Here is a 14038-nt window from a genome sequence, read left to right as displayed (position 1 = left end):
ACTGAGTACAGGAGTTACGCCGTACTCTATAAATAGTTACGGAGTCACTGAGTGGGAAGAAGGTAGGTGTCTATGTATATCAAGGGGAATATGGTACAGAAAGGTCCTCCACCGCGCCGGGTCATGCTTTGGGGGATGTCGACATAAAGGAGAGGGTATGAAGTAGTAATACAATCCAAAGTCAAAGAGTTGATTAGAGGTATCGCTTCTCGTAAATCTCCTCGTAGCACTGGATATGGTCGCCAACCGCAAACTCGGTCCAGCCCTCGAAGCCGATACCACATTCCGTGTCTTTGCGCATTTCCGTCACGTCCTTCTTGACGTTCTTCAGGGATGAAATCGAGCCTGTTGTCGTCAGTTAAGGGTACTAAGAGCAAGGCGGCGGACTTACCATCGTAGATTGTCTCCTGGCCGCGCAGCACGCGCACCTTCTTGGCCCGGTTGATGGTTCCATTGCGCACCTTGCATCCGGCAATGAACGTCTTGTTGCGGCCCTTGAGCGAGATCTCGAAGACCTGTCCGACCTCGGCTTCTCCGGTCACCCGTTGGGTGACATTCGGGGGCAGATGCTCACTCAGGATGCTCTTGACCTCGTCGGTGAGTTTGTAGATGACATTGTGATCCATGATGTTCACGCCGCGCTTCTCGGCCATCCGGGATATCGTGGGGTCGATGGCCATGTTGAAGGAGATGATGTGGCCATTGGCCGTAGCCGCGTGCTCAATGTCGAACTCGCTGACCGGGCCTACCTCGGAGCGAAGCACGTTGGCATACACTTCGTTGTTGCCGACTGCAGTGACCGAGTTGAGGACTGCCTCGGCGGAGCCGCCCACGTCGGCCTTGATGATGAACTGCACCGGCTTCGGGCCGGATGGTGCAGTCTCTTCCACCTTCTTGCCCGCCTCTTCTTGACGGCGCTTCTCCAGCTTTTCCCGACGCGCTTCGTTGATCGCGGCCATGTCTTCACTCAGTTTATGTGTCTCGACCTTGTCCATCCGGTACTCCACGACTTCCTTGGCATGCTGCTCGTCGTCAGCCTGCAGGAACTCGGTGCCCGCCTCGGGCTGCTCTCGCCAGCCATCCACCTCCACCGGCATGCCCGGTGTGGCCTCGGGAACCGCGACGCCGGCCTCATTGCGGAGCGTGCGCACACGCGTCCAGGTGGTGCCCGCAACAATGATATCTCCCGGTCGCAGCGTACCGCGCCGGATAAGCATCGTGGCCACACGGCCATAGCTCTTCGTTGTGCCCTCGACCACCCATCCTTCAACGTTGCCGTTGGGGTCGGCCCGGTGATCGAGCACCTCGGACAAAGTAACAATGGCTTCTTCAAGCTCCAGCATTCCCTGGCCGGTCTTACCACTCACTCCAATCGCTTGCACGTCGCCACCGTAATCCTCGACGTGCACATCGTGCATCGACAGATCCTGCTTGACCTTCTCGGGGTTGACGCCCTCCTTGTCCATCTTGCTCATAGCAACGATGATCGGGACATTGGCAGAGGTAGCGTGTTTGATCGCCTCGATCGTCTGGGGCTTAACACTGTCATCTGCCGCTACCACGAGCACCACAATATCCGTCACGTCCGCACCACGACGGCGCATATCCAAGAATGCTGCGTGGCCAGGAGTATCCAAGAAGGTAATGGTCTTTCCGGAGGGCATGGCGACGGAGAACGCACCAATGTGCTGCGTGATACCTCCGTGCTCGGACGCGGCAATGGAGGAATTGCGAAGCCAGTCCAGAATGGTGGTTTTACCGTGGTCAACGTGGCCCATGATCGTCACAACTGGGGGCCTCGGGGGCAGGCTCGATTTGTCTTCCGGCTCCGGCGCCGCCATCAAATCTTCCTCGCCATTGTCAAAGATGGGTTCGTAGTTGTATTCCGTGGCAATCAGGCCGGCGGTTTCGGCATCAAGGACATGGTCATAGGTGACATCCTCGAAGCCCATATCCTCCATCCGCTGGACGAATTGTGCGGGGCGGACGCCAATCACATCCGCCAGGTTGCTGACACTGATGAACTCAGGGAGGTACAAGGGACTAGGAGCGGCAGTCTGCAACTCCTTCTTGCGTGCCTTCTCCTTCTTCAAGCGTTTCTTCTCTTCACGACGTTTCTTGCGCTCGGCCTCATCGTCCTCGTCGAATTCATCCTCCTCGCTTCTCCCCGTCTCCCGTTGCTTGCGATTGTCTCGTCGCTTCGGCCTTATTTCAACATCATCGTCGTGTCGTATTCTAATATTCTTCAAGGATGACGCATCCCAGGCCCACGGGTCACTGGGCTTGGCTGGCTTTGCCTGCTTGTCTTCCGTATCAGACTTCGGCTTTTCTTTCTTTGCTGCACTCGCTTCCTTGTTTTCGGAGGCTCGTCTTTTTTCCTCGAAGTCAAGGTCGAACACAGGCCGTGCACCAGCGAATCGTCCCACGCTTGCCGCATATTCCCGGAAGGCTACTTCCCTTCGGTCGAGGTTCTTATCCGTATCGTCATCCTTTTTCTCCGGACCTGACGGGCCTAATCTCCGGATCTTCACGGCATCCTCCTCGCTCCTACGATAGCGAGGTGGGGCCCACGGTCGTTTTGGGTTTGCAAGCAAGACCGGTCTCTCTGCTTTGCAACACGGGCAGACAGTCTGCTCCCCGGAACACCTTTTCTGACAATCCGGACAGTTCCAACTCGTCGACCGCACCTGCTCGGGTATTCTGTTGATGGTGATCTCGAGTGACTTGTCGGGTTGGAGAGCCAAGCTTTCCTCGTCCTCAACGACGGGGGGAGCAGGACGCCGCCTGGGGGGATGATCGGATTCCCTGGGCTGTCGGGGACGGCCCTCACGCCATCTCGTGCTTGGCCACGGCTGTTCCGTGCGAGCCTGGCGGGCTTCCCTCCGTCGTTGTTGTCTCTCCCTTCGTTTTTCCTCTTCCTGCTGCCGCTTCTGCCGCTCCTGTTGCTGCCGCAGCTGCTCTTGTTGCTGCTTTGCTACTAAAGCGTCTCGGATGGCTTGCTCTGCCGGACTAAGCGCGAGCGGTCTCTGTGTCTTGCTGCCCCAGCGATTACCAAACTTCGGTGCCGCAGGGGCAGGAGCGGAACCTGCATCTGAATCGCCCGGATTGTTTGATGGAGGCTCGGAGTCGGGGTGGGGGAGCGAGCTTCGAAAGGACCGGCGAGGAACCAGGCCTACTATCGGAGCGAAAGCAGCATTTCTGCGGGCGGTTGCGCACGACCATTCGACACCGTGACGGCGGGATAGCTAGAGATAATTAGACAGTCAGACCAGGTTTACCACGGACAAGAAATGGGGTCATCTTACTTCCAAAGCTGCCCGCCTGTGCATGATGTTGTCGTTGCTCACAGCGAATCCCTCGGCGCCAAAACTCCGGAGAAGAACATCGCCGCGTAATTAACGCTGGTATCCGCCGTACGCCGCTGACTAAGAAATCTTAGTCAGGAGCGTGACCACCGCCCAAAGTCCGCGGGTCCGCCAGTTTTCCGCCTCACGTGCGCTCGGCGCCCTCGCCGAATCGGAGGCCGGCATTCTCGCGACATCGCAGAGGCCCTCCTCATCGCCCTGATAAGCTCGATTCTTCTTCTCTGTGCGTCGTCTGAAGCATCTGCAGTTCCCGGGCCGCAGAGAATAGTTGTGCCTCTTGGTGTCATCCCGTATCCGGCTTTACAGACCCATCTCCCCTCCCGTTCAGTTTCCCGGGTGTCAAGTAGTTCCCCGCAATGGAGTCCGAGGCTTTTGAGGACATGCAGAAGGGCGGCGGAACCCTCCGCATGGTCAAGGATTTGGGCGCCGGTGCTGCTGGTGGAATTGCCCAGGTGCTTCTCGGTATGCCCTCAGTTTCATATCTCATCGAAGGCACAGCTAACATCCCGCAGGACAACCTTTCGGTGGGTACCTCTCCCAACCCGAGGCATCAATCCCCTAACATGAACAGACATTGTCAAGGTTCGCCTGCAAACCACCACCCAGTACTCCAATGCCTTGGACTGTGCCACCAAGATCTTCAAGAACGAAGGCCCCTTTGCCTTCTACAAGGGTACCTTGACTCCGTTGATCGGAATCGGTGCCTGCGTAAGCCCCCCCACCCCTCCCCCGGCTTCCAACCCCTACTAACCCCCCACAGGTCAGTGTACAATTCGGAGCTTTCCACGAAGCCCGTAGACGTCTGGAGAAGCTCAACAAGAAGAAATACGCCGACAGCACTCTCTCTTACTCCCAGTACTACCTGGCCGGCAGTTTCGCCGGTCTCACCAACTCCGTGCTCTCGGGACCCATCGAGCACGTCCGTATCCGTCTGCAAACCCAACCCCACGGCGCAGACCGTCTGTACAACGGCCCCATCGACTGCATCCGCAAGCTCTGCAATCAAGGCGGCGTCCTCAAGGGTCTCTTCCGCGGCCAGAACGTCACGTACCTCCGTGAAGCCCAGGCCTACGGAACCTGGTTCTTGGCGTTCGAGTACCTGATGAACCAAGATGCCAAGCGCAACAACATCAAGCGTGAGGATATCTCCAGCATCAAGGTCGCGACGTATGGTGGTTTGGCGGGTGAGGCTCTCTGGTTGAGCAGTTACCCCTTTGATGTCGTCAAGAGTAAGATGCAGTGTGATGGTTTCGGCGCTCAGCAGCAGTTCAAGAGCATGACCGATTGCTTCAAGAAGACTTATGCCGCGGAGGGTTTCGCCGGCTTCTGGAAGGGTATCGGTCCTACTTTGCTTAGGGCTATGCCTGTGTCTGCGGGCACTTTTGCTGTGTATGTCTTTCCCTTCTCTTCCCCGTCTCCCGGTATAGAGGCTAATCCTACGCAGCGTCGAGCTCACCATGAGAGCCCTTGGTTGAACAATCAACCAACCAATCAGCCAAATCATGTCAAACCATGTCAAATCAAATCAATAAAAACAATTAATACCCATCACATATTCCATCCACATCCCTACCCAAGTCCAAGTTCGGCGGTGTTCTTCTCAAGCCGAGTTCGATATCCTCATTTATCTATCTTTCCACCGCTTCATCAATTTCAATAGGGCATCTTGGAGGAAAATTTCTCTTAGACTTCATCATTTTCATTATGTTTTGTATTCGTCTCGCGTGGTCTATAGACAGCCCATCTGTATTTGACAGATGCGAGCAATTCAGGTTATCAACAGGCCGCTTATGATTATTCCTATTCCTCTTCTTCCTCTTCTTCTTTTTCTTTGTCTGTGAATGCTACTGGGGAACTAAATCTCCATCTTTATCCAGCTCATATCCATATATATCCCATCTCATCTCATAAATAGGAAGCAGTGGGGGAAGGGAAAATCAAACCACGACAGAACTAAAATCCCCAAAAAAATCCTGCCACGCCGTCGGGAAATAAAACAAATCCAATCCCGGGAAATCCCATTCCCGGACGAATTGCTCAGGGATGAAACTCTGCAGATCGGTTTGCGCATCGAAGAGTTCCCAGAAAGGTGTTGGGGGTGCTGTTGTTGTCGTTACTTCTGCTTCTGATTCTGCTTCTTCTGAGGATATGCCCGGGACTGCAGATGGGACTTGATGTCTTTGTAAGATTCGGCTGTATTTTTCAATACTGAGACGGAGGATTTGCATGTAGATTGTTCCTGCGCCTGCGCCTGAACCTATCCCTGTGCTTGGGCCGGGGGGAATTAGTGGTTGGGGTGGGGTTGAAGTTGGGGTCGTAGAGCGGGTTAATTCGTCGAGGAGACGATTGCCGTGGTCGAGCAGTTCCTGGTGTTCTTCTTTGCGTTCGGGGAGGAGGCGGGAGAGTTTGAGGAGCAGTAGGAAGCAAAAGGCGCATTTGGCCCAGACGAAATCCATGGCGTATTTCAGTTTGGCCAGGTAGAAGTCGGGTTCGAGGCTGATGAGGCGGAGGTGTTTTCGGGCGCTGGATTTGGCGGTTAAGAGGAGGGTGCGTTCGATGGGGGACATGGCTCTGGTTGGTTGGGTTAGTGAGGGTGCAATGGGGATATATGGGAAGTGATGGGGATTTACGCGACGTTTTCGACGCCCATTGAGCGGAGCGCTTGGCAGTGGAGGATTAACTCGGCCCAGCATTTTTGGACTCGCAGGGCCGCCAGGAGGAAAGGACGTTCTTGTTCGGCTGAAGAGGAGTTTTCTGGTTGATGGTTAGTTGGATGCTGTCGGGTAGGGAGCACGGGGGAAGGCGTACCGATGATGCGTAGCCAGTCACTGTAGGGCTTAGTTGGAGGATAGATGCTTAGGGCGGATCACTTACTCGAACCAGAGGTCCAGGTCCACCTTGGCCTCGTGCACAAACTCGGGGACATCGGGTCTTTCGAGAGTTTCTTTGGCATCTAGGGTGTCGTTGATCTTGGCTGCTGCTTGTTACACGGCTGTCGGAGTCAACAGAGAGGATTGAGATTCTTACCACGTATGACATTCAACTAGCACCAAGCACTGTCAGCTGCTATCGTTATAAGTAAAATGGCTGCTCACCTCCACCTGAGAGAAGAGACGCAAATCCAAAACCGTGGATGTGCCATGACGAAGCAATATACGAGATCGATGTGCATTCCCCGTCATCCGGATTCCAGGGGGCTTGCCCCCATCGACGTGAAATCTGAGATTATCAACATGAGATATGGTTGGCTAGGCGCAGAACCTACATATGATCGAGCACCAGGAGGCCAAACCAGGTCCTAGACTTGCGCATCAAGGTACGCTCTTCCTCGTCTAATGTAGCGGACCTGTCAGAGATAACCTCCGTCTCTTTCATCGTTAGTCTCTGTATCAGTTCCTCAAATGCCTCATCCAGGCCCAGATCCAATGCCATTCGGGCTGCAAATGACAGAATCAGGGACCTCTCGGCAGAATAACAGGCTACGATGAGCAGCGCCTGCACGGATTCTAGACAATTGAGCGATTTGTTCTGAATAACGACACTGATGGATCTTTTGAGCTCAGCATGCAATAAATCAGGGTTCCGTGATCCAGAGCCTAGCCAAATCAGTATCTCCTCAGTACTCAAATCTGATTAAGCAAGGACCGTACTTGTCTCAACACGACTACCAATCGTGCATATAGCATTAAGCAGAATGCTACTGCGCGCACGCACGGAGGTAAACGTGTCCAGCGCTGGATCGAAAACCGGGATATACCTATCCTAACCTGCCCCATGAACAAATTATCGCACCCTTGACGATCTGGGACCACATACACATCCTTGAAAAAACCTATGCCATGTTAGCAGCAGCCAGGACATCAACATCGATCATATACACATACGTCCTAAAACAAGACATGGCCTCATCAACCGTCATCAACCCCCTGCTAATAAAATCCGATATCGGCTCTTCCCTGATATCGAACCCCGAGCGTCTCTGTCTAGCTGGACGAGCAGCCTGGAACCGAAGAACCTCACCATTTCGATGATTCAAACCATACCTCACCCCTCGATGAAACCCACCCGACCCCTCAGCAAGAACCGCAGGCATGGTCCCCGGATCAGACATGACTTGAGTCGGAGACGGAATGGCAATCTCTCCTGGATGCGTCCGCTGCAGCCCATGGGATGGGTTCCGTACCGCTGCATTATCACCGGACTGCGAATAAAGACGCAACAGCTCATGCATTTCCCCCAATTGTCCCCGAAGACGCTGTACCTCTGCTTCGACGTTTTCTAGTCGCCTATACTAGAATTAGTCTCTCGACACAAACGCCGCTCACACAGGACAGTAAAAGAAGAGAAAGGCATACTCAACAGCCGGGTCTTTGGGGATTTCGAAAAACACACATCGCTTTCTTGATCGCTTACATCTTTCCAGGTCTGTTAGCGGACCCCCCTATACCAATCACACATTATGGATTGTACCTTGTACACGGCCGCTTCCCATCACATTTCACCTACCCATACACAAACATCAACATCAATACCCATCCCCCTCCGCATTGAAGGAGAAAGACACTCACCTTTGACAGCCGGCAAGCACTACACGCCTTCTAAAAGTGCCAGAAATAACCCGCATTAGCTGATAAACCAGCCAGCCAGCCAGCCACTCACCCACCCACCCAGCTAAGAAAAAAGAGACGAGGTGTACCATACCGGAATACGCTTCTTCCCTATTGGAGCGGAGACCGCGCACGGGGCATCATCTAGATCCATGTTGATATCTAGCGTAGTCTAGGTGCGTTGGTTGAATAAAAGGGGATGGTATGTATGCAAGGGAGGAACTTGAAGGAATGGATGGGTTAGTTGTTAGGTTGTCCGGGGTCGGAGTGGAGATGGGGATTGCGGGGTTACCCCGGAGGCTAAGCACGGCTAGAGGTATTTATTGGTTGTCGTGTTGTGTACGTGTGTGGTTTTGCTGAGGGAATGGTTGGTTGGCGTACGTGATTTGGGAGATTGATTGGGACTTAGTGGTTCGTTCAATATTTAGGGTTAAGGGGGATGTCTACATTAATTTGGATCCAGTGGGTTAATTCAAGGCTATACGCTATACAAACTGCTATTTCACGACATATGTTGACATCTTTGGAGTATCCTGCTCAGAAAGACTTAATCTGTCTTAGTACACATAGACAAAGTCTTCGTTCTTCCAGTCTGTCAGGTCCTTGAACGCATTATCTTCGCCCAGGACCTGCTGAGGAGATTCGAGTTTGTCTACTGGAACAGCACCCACGACTTGCATGGAATGGTCGACAATCTTGGCGCTTTTTCCCATGCTTACGCGCTGTTTCTCGTGTTTCTTGTTGAGGAGGAAGAGGTATGCCATGTTCAATCTGGGGAGTGAGTATAGCGCATCTAATGGGAGCGGAGAGGGGGGAACTTACAGGCAGAGCAGGATGAGGACGCAGAACATTGCGAGGCTAGAGTCATGATTAGTATTGGAGAAGTCATTGTGTGGGCTTGTCGACTTACTTGGATAGAAGCCCACGTCTATACAATGGTGCTTCGTTGGTGGTGTATAGGTTCGAACCGAGGACCTGTTGCTGATAAGTATCCGGGCCGCTCTCTGGGCTTCGCTTCACATACATTACCAGCACATTGTCCAATGAGCAGAACACCATTCACGATTTTCTTCTTCGTCTCGCCTGCCGTGTTACCTGCGGACCAGGAGTAGATCAAGGGTGCTATGTCCGTTAGCGTGGTTGCGCGTGAAGTCCGGGAGACATACTGATTCCTGGGTAGACAGAGATCTTGATACATGTTAGCCAAGTCATGCAGAAAGTCAAAGAAACTTACAATGTAATATCCTGCTAGCAATGCCCCATTGTGATGCCCATTGTGCGAAATCTGTAGCAACATCACACACCCCGCAATGGCAGGCAAGCATAGCAGAGCTATGACAGGCCCTTTCATCTTAAGGCTAGTCGCCAGCCATGCTCCTCCCATGGTTGCGATGAGCTGGACTGCACCGAAAGGGATGTTGAAGAGGATTGTGTCGAATTGGTTAAATCCAAAGGCTTCAATAATCAGCGGTCCAAATGTCGAGATACCGCCGCTTGGAATACTGTATTTCCGTGAGTTGTGGCTCTTGAGCTTGGAGTAGAGGTCCTTACGAGATTGAAAACATCAGGGCGAACCAGAAGAACGACTTGACGTCAAGACATGCCTCCTTGACATGGTCCCATTTCCACTCGTGAGTTTCGATACCTTGCTGGTTCATACGAAGTCTAACCATACTGTAAGTACCTGACACACTGTCGTGGATGCATGGTAATACCTTTCAATGGCCAAGAGCTTGTCATCCTCTTCAAGGAACTTGGCTTTAATCGGTGAGTCTGGCATCCAGAATCTATATAGCAAGGTCAGAAACGCACAAGACTTATTTTGGAGGGTTGACTCACAAGATAGCGCCAGAGAAAACAATGGTGATAAGTCCGAAGAATAGAAAAATGATCTGATAAACTCAGCACCCTACATTCCAAGCATAGTGGGAATACAAACCTGGTAAGGCTCAAAGACTGAAGAACCAATGTGGCCAAGACCGTAGGTTATCAGGCTCCCAAACTATCAGAAGATGTGTTAGCACCCTTCGACGAAAGCATCGAAGGCTATCTTACCATGTTCACCACACCATTCATAGCATACCACGAACCCAGCCGAACGGGTTGCTCTCGTCGTCGATACCACATTTGGGTAATTGCAATGAACGCAGGTGCTACAACTTTCAGCCTAGCTCCAAACCAGCATCACGTCCCGGGGGATACTCACGTATACCAGCTTCAAAAAGACCCAAGAACATCCGACATACCAACAACCCCGCAAAGCTGTTCGCCGGGGTCATGCATGTCAGGGCTATGCCCCAGCAAAAGGTGGTGCATGCCAGAAACTTTCCCAATGGCACTTTGACCAGAATATAGGCAACAAAAGGCTGGGCAACAAGTTGCACCAAATAGACGACTGCCCCCAACCAAGAGTATTCCTGCCCGTGGAGATGGGCTTTCTCGACCAGACCAAAGACTGACGCGTATGAGAGAGTGGACTTGTCAACTTGCTGTAAGAAATAGATCCCCAGAAGGATTGGCAGCAGCCGAAGGTCAATCTTCCGGAGAACTCGGGCGTTGTTCTCGGGGGTGAGAATGGCAGACTGTCCCGCATCTATGATCAGGTCCATGGCTTTGTCTTGGGTAGGCTCGTGTGGGTGCCCCTGCTCCGGACGGGGCGCGGGTTCAATAGACTCGATATGTTCATCTTGTGCCTCCTTGCCGGCTGTTGCTCCTTTCTGGTGTGACATTGTGTCTTCTATGTTCTTCGTCGGTGTTCAAGCTATAAGGAGATAGCCCTAAGGAGGACGGGCTCTCGGGTAGGAAGAAAACACTCGACAATTAGAACAAAGATCACAAAGACCAAGAGAAATCCAAGGAAGATAAACCCCAAATCCCGGGGAAATTCTGGGAGGCATATCCAAGGTATACCACAACAGGAGAACCCCGTGGGGAAATCATCCCAGCCCCGGGCAAAACAGCCCAAGACCGATGCGGGAGCGAATCAACGAGCCGTGGCTCGTTACGCAGACCATGATAAGCCTAGCGTCAACGTGGCCCCAGACCGGCAGAGCGCGACAGGACAACATGACAAGGAAGATTTCGGACATGATCCGACGGTGCGTCCAATCGAACCAGCCGTGGCATCACCGTGCAGGGCGAGAATCCGACGTGGGGAGACATTCGAGGTTAAAAAGCGTTTAGCTTCGGGTTTCGGGGGTGATAGCCGATGGGCGGGAATCCCCCAGCTTCGCCTGTAATTGTCACGAGGACGCGGGGGACGCCAGTGTGGGGGAGCCCCAGCAGTTGTCGGCAATGAGCCCCGATGTCCGAGTATACAGCTCCACGCGGGGCCCTGGATGCCACGCAATTCCCAGAAATGTAGACGCAAGTAGAATCACTCAAATAGAGCGGATTTCAGGCCGTGGTCGCTCTCGTAGTTGGTCCTCCATTCGGTCCTGAATCAGTACTCTCTCAATCCCTCAACCATGCCGCAAAAAGAATTCTGCCCCAAGAGCTATCAAGAGTCCCCTGCTGGGACTCAGGATCCCTCCTCTGTATACCTTCGTTCAAGTCCGCAAGAGAGATCCTTTGAATTTTCGTTTGAACCAATCCGTGAAAACCTATTCCGAGTCACCTTCTCATCTGCAACCCACCCCATTCCTCCCTATCCCAGTGTGATCAAGCCGGCGACAAATCTGGACGGCGTCCAGGTATCGACAACCAGTGGCCAGAACCAGAAGACCATTGAAGTGGGAGATGTCACAGCCTCAATTGAGTGGACCAACACTCCGGTCGTCTCGTTATCATGGAAGGGCTCGAAGAAACCCTTGTATCGTGATCTGCCTCTGCGCTCCTATGTCGCGGACGCAACTGGCGTCGCGCACTATACAGAGCATGACCGTGATGCTCTCCATGTTGGACTGGGAGAAAAGAGAGCTCCCATGGATCTCACCGGCCGCCATTTCCAGCTCTCGGCCACAGACAGCTTCGGATATGACGTCTACAACACCGACCCTCTATACAAGCACATTCCGCTGTTAATCAAAGCCTCTCCTGATGGATGCGTGGCTATCTTCTCGACAACGCACGGCAGAGGAACCTGGTCCGTCGGTTCGGAGGTGGACGGCCTCTGGGGCTATTTCAAAACCTACCGTCAAGACTACGGTGGTCTCGAGCAATACCTGATTGTCGGAAAGACCCTTAAGGATGTTGTGAGATCCTATGCAGAGCTGGTCGGTCTCCCCATTCTGGTTCCCCGATGGGCATATGGGTACATCTCAGGCGGGTACAAGTACACCATGCTTGATGACCCGCCTGCGCATATAGGATTGATGGAATTTGCGGACAAGCTCAAAGAGCACGGCATTCCCTGCTCTGCACACCAAATGAGCTCCGGATACTCCATCGCGGAAACGGAACCCAAAGTCCGCAATGTCTTCACCTGGAACAAGCACCGCTTCCCCAACCCGGAAGAATGGATTGCCAAGTACCACTCTCGGGGCATTCGCCTCCTCACAAACATCAAGCCGTTCCTGCTCGCATCGCACCCCGATTTCAAGAAACTTGTTGATGCAAATGGATTCTTCAAGAACCCTGAAGACAACAAGCCGGGCTATATGCGACTGTGGAGTGCTGGAGGCGCAACCGGAGGTGACGGATGCCACATCGACTTCTCCTCATCCGTTGCATTCAAGTGGTGGTATGACGGAGTTCAAAGCTTGAAGCGCGCTGGAATTGATGGCATGTGGAATGATAACAACGAGTACACGCTTCCGGACGATGATTGGCAGCTAGCTCTGGATGAGCCTACCGTCTCCGATGCCGCCAAAAAGGGTGTTGAGAACACTGTCGGACTCTGGGGTCGTGCCATGCACACCGAGCTCATGGGCAAAGCCTCCCACGATGCCCTGCTTAACCTCGAACCCAATCAAAGACCTTTCGTCTTGACCCGGAGTGCTACCGCAGGAACGATGCGTTACGCTGCCAGCACCTGGAGCGGAGACAACGTTACCAGCTGGGAAAGCATGAAGGGAGCAAACGCTCTGTCCCTCAGCGCAGGCATCTCACTCCTGCAGTGCTGCGGTCATGATATCGGAGGTTTTGAAGGTCCTCAGCCCTCGCCCGAACTGCTTCTCAGATGGATCCAATTGGGCATCCACTCCCCCCGTTTCGCCATCAACTGCTTCAAGACCTCTCCCGGAAACAGCTCGGTCGGAGAGGTCATCGAGCCGTGGATGTACCCCGAGATCACACCTCTTGTCAGGGACACTATTAAGCGTCGTTACGAGATCCTCCCCTATATTTACTCTCTCGGCCTGGAGAGCCACCTGACCGCATCCCCACCCCAACGCTGGGTAGGCTGGGGCTATGAATCCGACCCAGAGGTCTGGACAAAGGCACTCAAGTCTGGGGATGAGCAGTTCTGGTTTGGTGACACCATCCTGGTCGGAGGCGTCTACCAGCCTGGTGTGAGCGTTGCCAAGATGTACCTACCCCGAAAGGCAAATGATCAGTTCGACTTTGGATATGTGAACATGAACGAGCCGTACAACTACCTCGCTTCCGGCCAATGGGTTGAAGTCTCGTCCGAATGGAGGAAGAGCATCCCCCTCTTGGCCAGGATCGGTGGCGCTATCCCCGTCGGCAAGCCCATCCATACCAGGGTGCCCGGCGATGAGACTCCAGCCTCGGTGGCCGTGGAAGAGATCGACGATTACAGAGGAGTCGAAATCTTTCCACCCCGTGCCAGTTCTCATGGACAGGTCTTCAGCACTGCCTGGTTCGAAGACGATGGAATCTCGCTTAACCCGAGCATCTCACAATACACTATCAGCTATAGCTCCACAGAAGAGAAGGTCGTCGTTGGATTCACCCGGGATGAGAAATCTGGGTTTGTTCCTGCTTGGAAAGAACTTGATATCATCCTTCACAACGGTGATGAGAGACGCGTCGTTTCTGATATTGGGAAGGCTGTGGAATACAAGGGCAAGGACTCTCGGGGCCGGGTGGTGTATACCTTGAAGAAATAGGGTCTTTTGGTTTCAGCATTATATGTGGGGTTTCGAAATGTCACTGTATCGTCAT

The 14038-nt window shown here is 53.2% G+C and overlaps 5 protein-coding genes across 5 annotated transcripts; 2 read left to right on the top strand and 3 right to left on the bottom strand.

Moving 5' to 3' along the window:
• Nucleotides 1–49: 49 nt before the first annotated feature.
• Nucleotides 50–3359, bottom strand: BO80DRAFT_412811 (translation initiation factor 2). The gene is made up of 3 exons (XM_025718032.1): nucleotides 3306–3359; nucleotides 392–3245; nucleotides 50–345 (listed from the first exon to the last, which is right to left on the bottom strand). Exons 1-3 carry the CDS (start codon nucleotides 3327–3329, stop codon nucleotides 194–196), a joined length of 3030 nt encoding a protein of 1009 aa, XP_025572760.1. The 5' UTR covers nucleotides 3330–3359; the 3' UTR covers nucleotides 50–193.
• Nucleotides 3360–3721: 362 nt separating this feature from the next.
• On the top strand, nucleotides 3722–4840 carry BO80DRAFT_361843 (putative mitochondrial carrier protein (Ymc1); the record flags this gene model as incomplete). Its single annotated transcript, XM_025716033.1, has 5 exons — nucleotides 3722–3827; nucleotides 3878–3889; nucleotides 3937–4073; nucleotides 4126–4754; nucleotides 4810–4840. 5 exons carry the CDS (start codon nucleotides 3722–3724, stop codon nucleotides 4838–4840), a joined length of 915 nt encoding a protein of 304 aa, XP_025572759.1.
• A 462-nt stretch (nucleotides 4841–5302) lies between these two features.
• On the bottom strand, nucleotides 5303–8126 carry BO80DRAFT_361755 (putative C6 transcription factor; the record flags this gene model as incomplete). Its single annotated transcript, XM_025716025.1, has 13 exons — nucleotides 5303–5936; nucleotides 5996–6119; nucleotides 6174–6193; nucleotides 6240–6339; nucleotides 6393–6408; nucleotides 6461–6584; nucleotides 6631–6961; nucleotides 7016–7127; nucleotides 7231–7503; nucleotides 7549–7651; nucleotides 7721–7780; nucleotides 7836–7867; nucleotides 8067–8126. 13 exons carry the CDS (start codon nucleotides 8124–8126, stop codon nucleotides 5303–5305), a joined length of 1989 nt encoding a protein of 662 aa, XP_025572758.1.
• Nucleotides 8127–8468: 342 nt separating this feature from the next.
• Nucleotides 8469–11154, bottom strand: BO80DRAFT_495657 (putative MFS transporter). Its single transcript, XM_025723961.1, has 12 exons — nucleotides 10179–11154; nucleotides 10028–10125; nucleotides 9912–9974; nucleotides 9812–9864; nucleotides 9688–9759; nucleotides 9524–9637; nucleotides 9207–9474; nucleotides 9139–9160; nucleotides 8997–9094; nucleotides 8883–8947; nucleotides 8795–8830; nucleotides 8469–8743 (listed from the first exon to the last, which is right to left on the bottom strand). Exons 1-12 carry the CDS (start codon nucleotides 10699–10701, stop codon nucleotides 8530–8532), a joined length of 1626 nt encoding a protein of 541 aa, XP_025572757.1. The 5' UTR covers nucleotides 10702–11154; the 3' UTR covers nucleotides 8469–8529.
• Nucleotides 11155–11439: 285 nt separating this feature from the next.
• Nucleotides 11440–14029, top strand: BO80DRAFT_387794 (putative alpha-glucosidase; the record flags this gene model as incomplete). The annotated part of the gene is made up of 1 exon (XM_025717064.1): nucleotides 11440–14029. The coding sequence occupies one exon, from the start codon at nucleotides 11440–11442 to the stop codon at nucleotides 13981–13983; it is 2544 nt and encodes an 847-aa protein (XP_025572756.1). The 3' UTR covers nucleotides 13984–14029.
• Between the last annotated feature and the right edge of the window lie 9 nt (nucleotides 14030–14038).

Source organism: Aspergillus ibericus, assembly GCF_003184845.1.
Source record: "Aspergillus ibericus CBS 121593 unplaced genomic scaffold BO80scaffold_36, whole genome shotgun sequence".
In the NCBI taxonomy this organism is placed as follows: Eukaryota; Fungi; Ascomycota; class Eurotiomycetes; order Eurotiales; family Aspergillaceae; genus Aspergillus; species Aspergillus ibericus.
Note: the sequence above shows the minus strand (reverse complement) of the source record. Positions and strands in the feature narration are given on the sequence as shown.

Excerpts from the sequence above, each read along its gene's own strand:
- BO80DRAFT_412811 (XM_025718032.1), bottom strand. The coding sequence starts at position 3,329 with ATGCACAGGCGGGCAGCTTTGGAA. Across the intron at positions 3,246-3,305 it reads ACAGGCGGGCAGCTTTGGAA|CTATCCCGCCGTCACGGTGT; the intron begins GTAAGATGACCC and ends AATTATCTCTAG. Across the intron at positions 346-391 it reads CCAGGAGACAATCTACGATG|GCTCGATTTCATCCCTGAAG; the intron begins GTAAGTCCGCCG and ends TGACGACAACAG.
- BO80DRAFT_495657 (XM_025723961.1), bottom strand. The coding sequence starts at position 10,701 with ATGTCACACCAGAAAGGAGCAACAGCCGGCAAGGAGGCACAAGATGAA. Across the intron at positions 9,760-9,811 it reads GTTTTCTCTGGCGCTATCTT|ATTCTGGATGCCAGACTCAC; the intron begins GTGAGTCAACCC and ends CTTGCTATATAG. Across the intron at positions 8,831-8,882 it reads AGACGTGGGCTTCTATCCAA|CCTCGCAATGTTCTGCGTCC; the intron begins GTAAGTCGACAA and ends TCATGACTCTAG.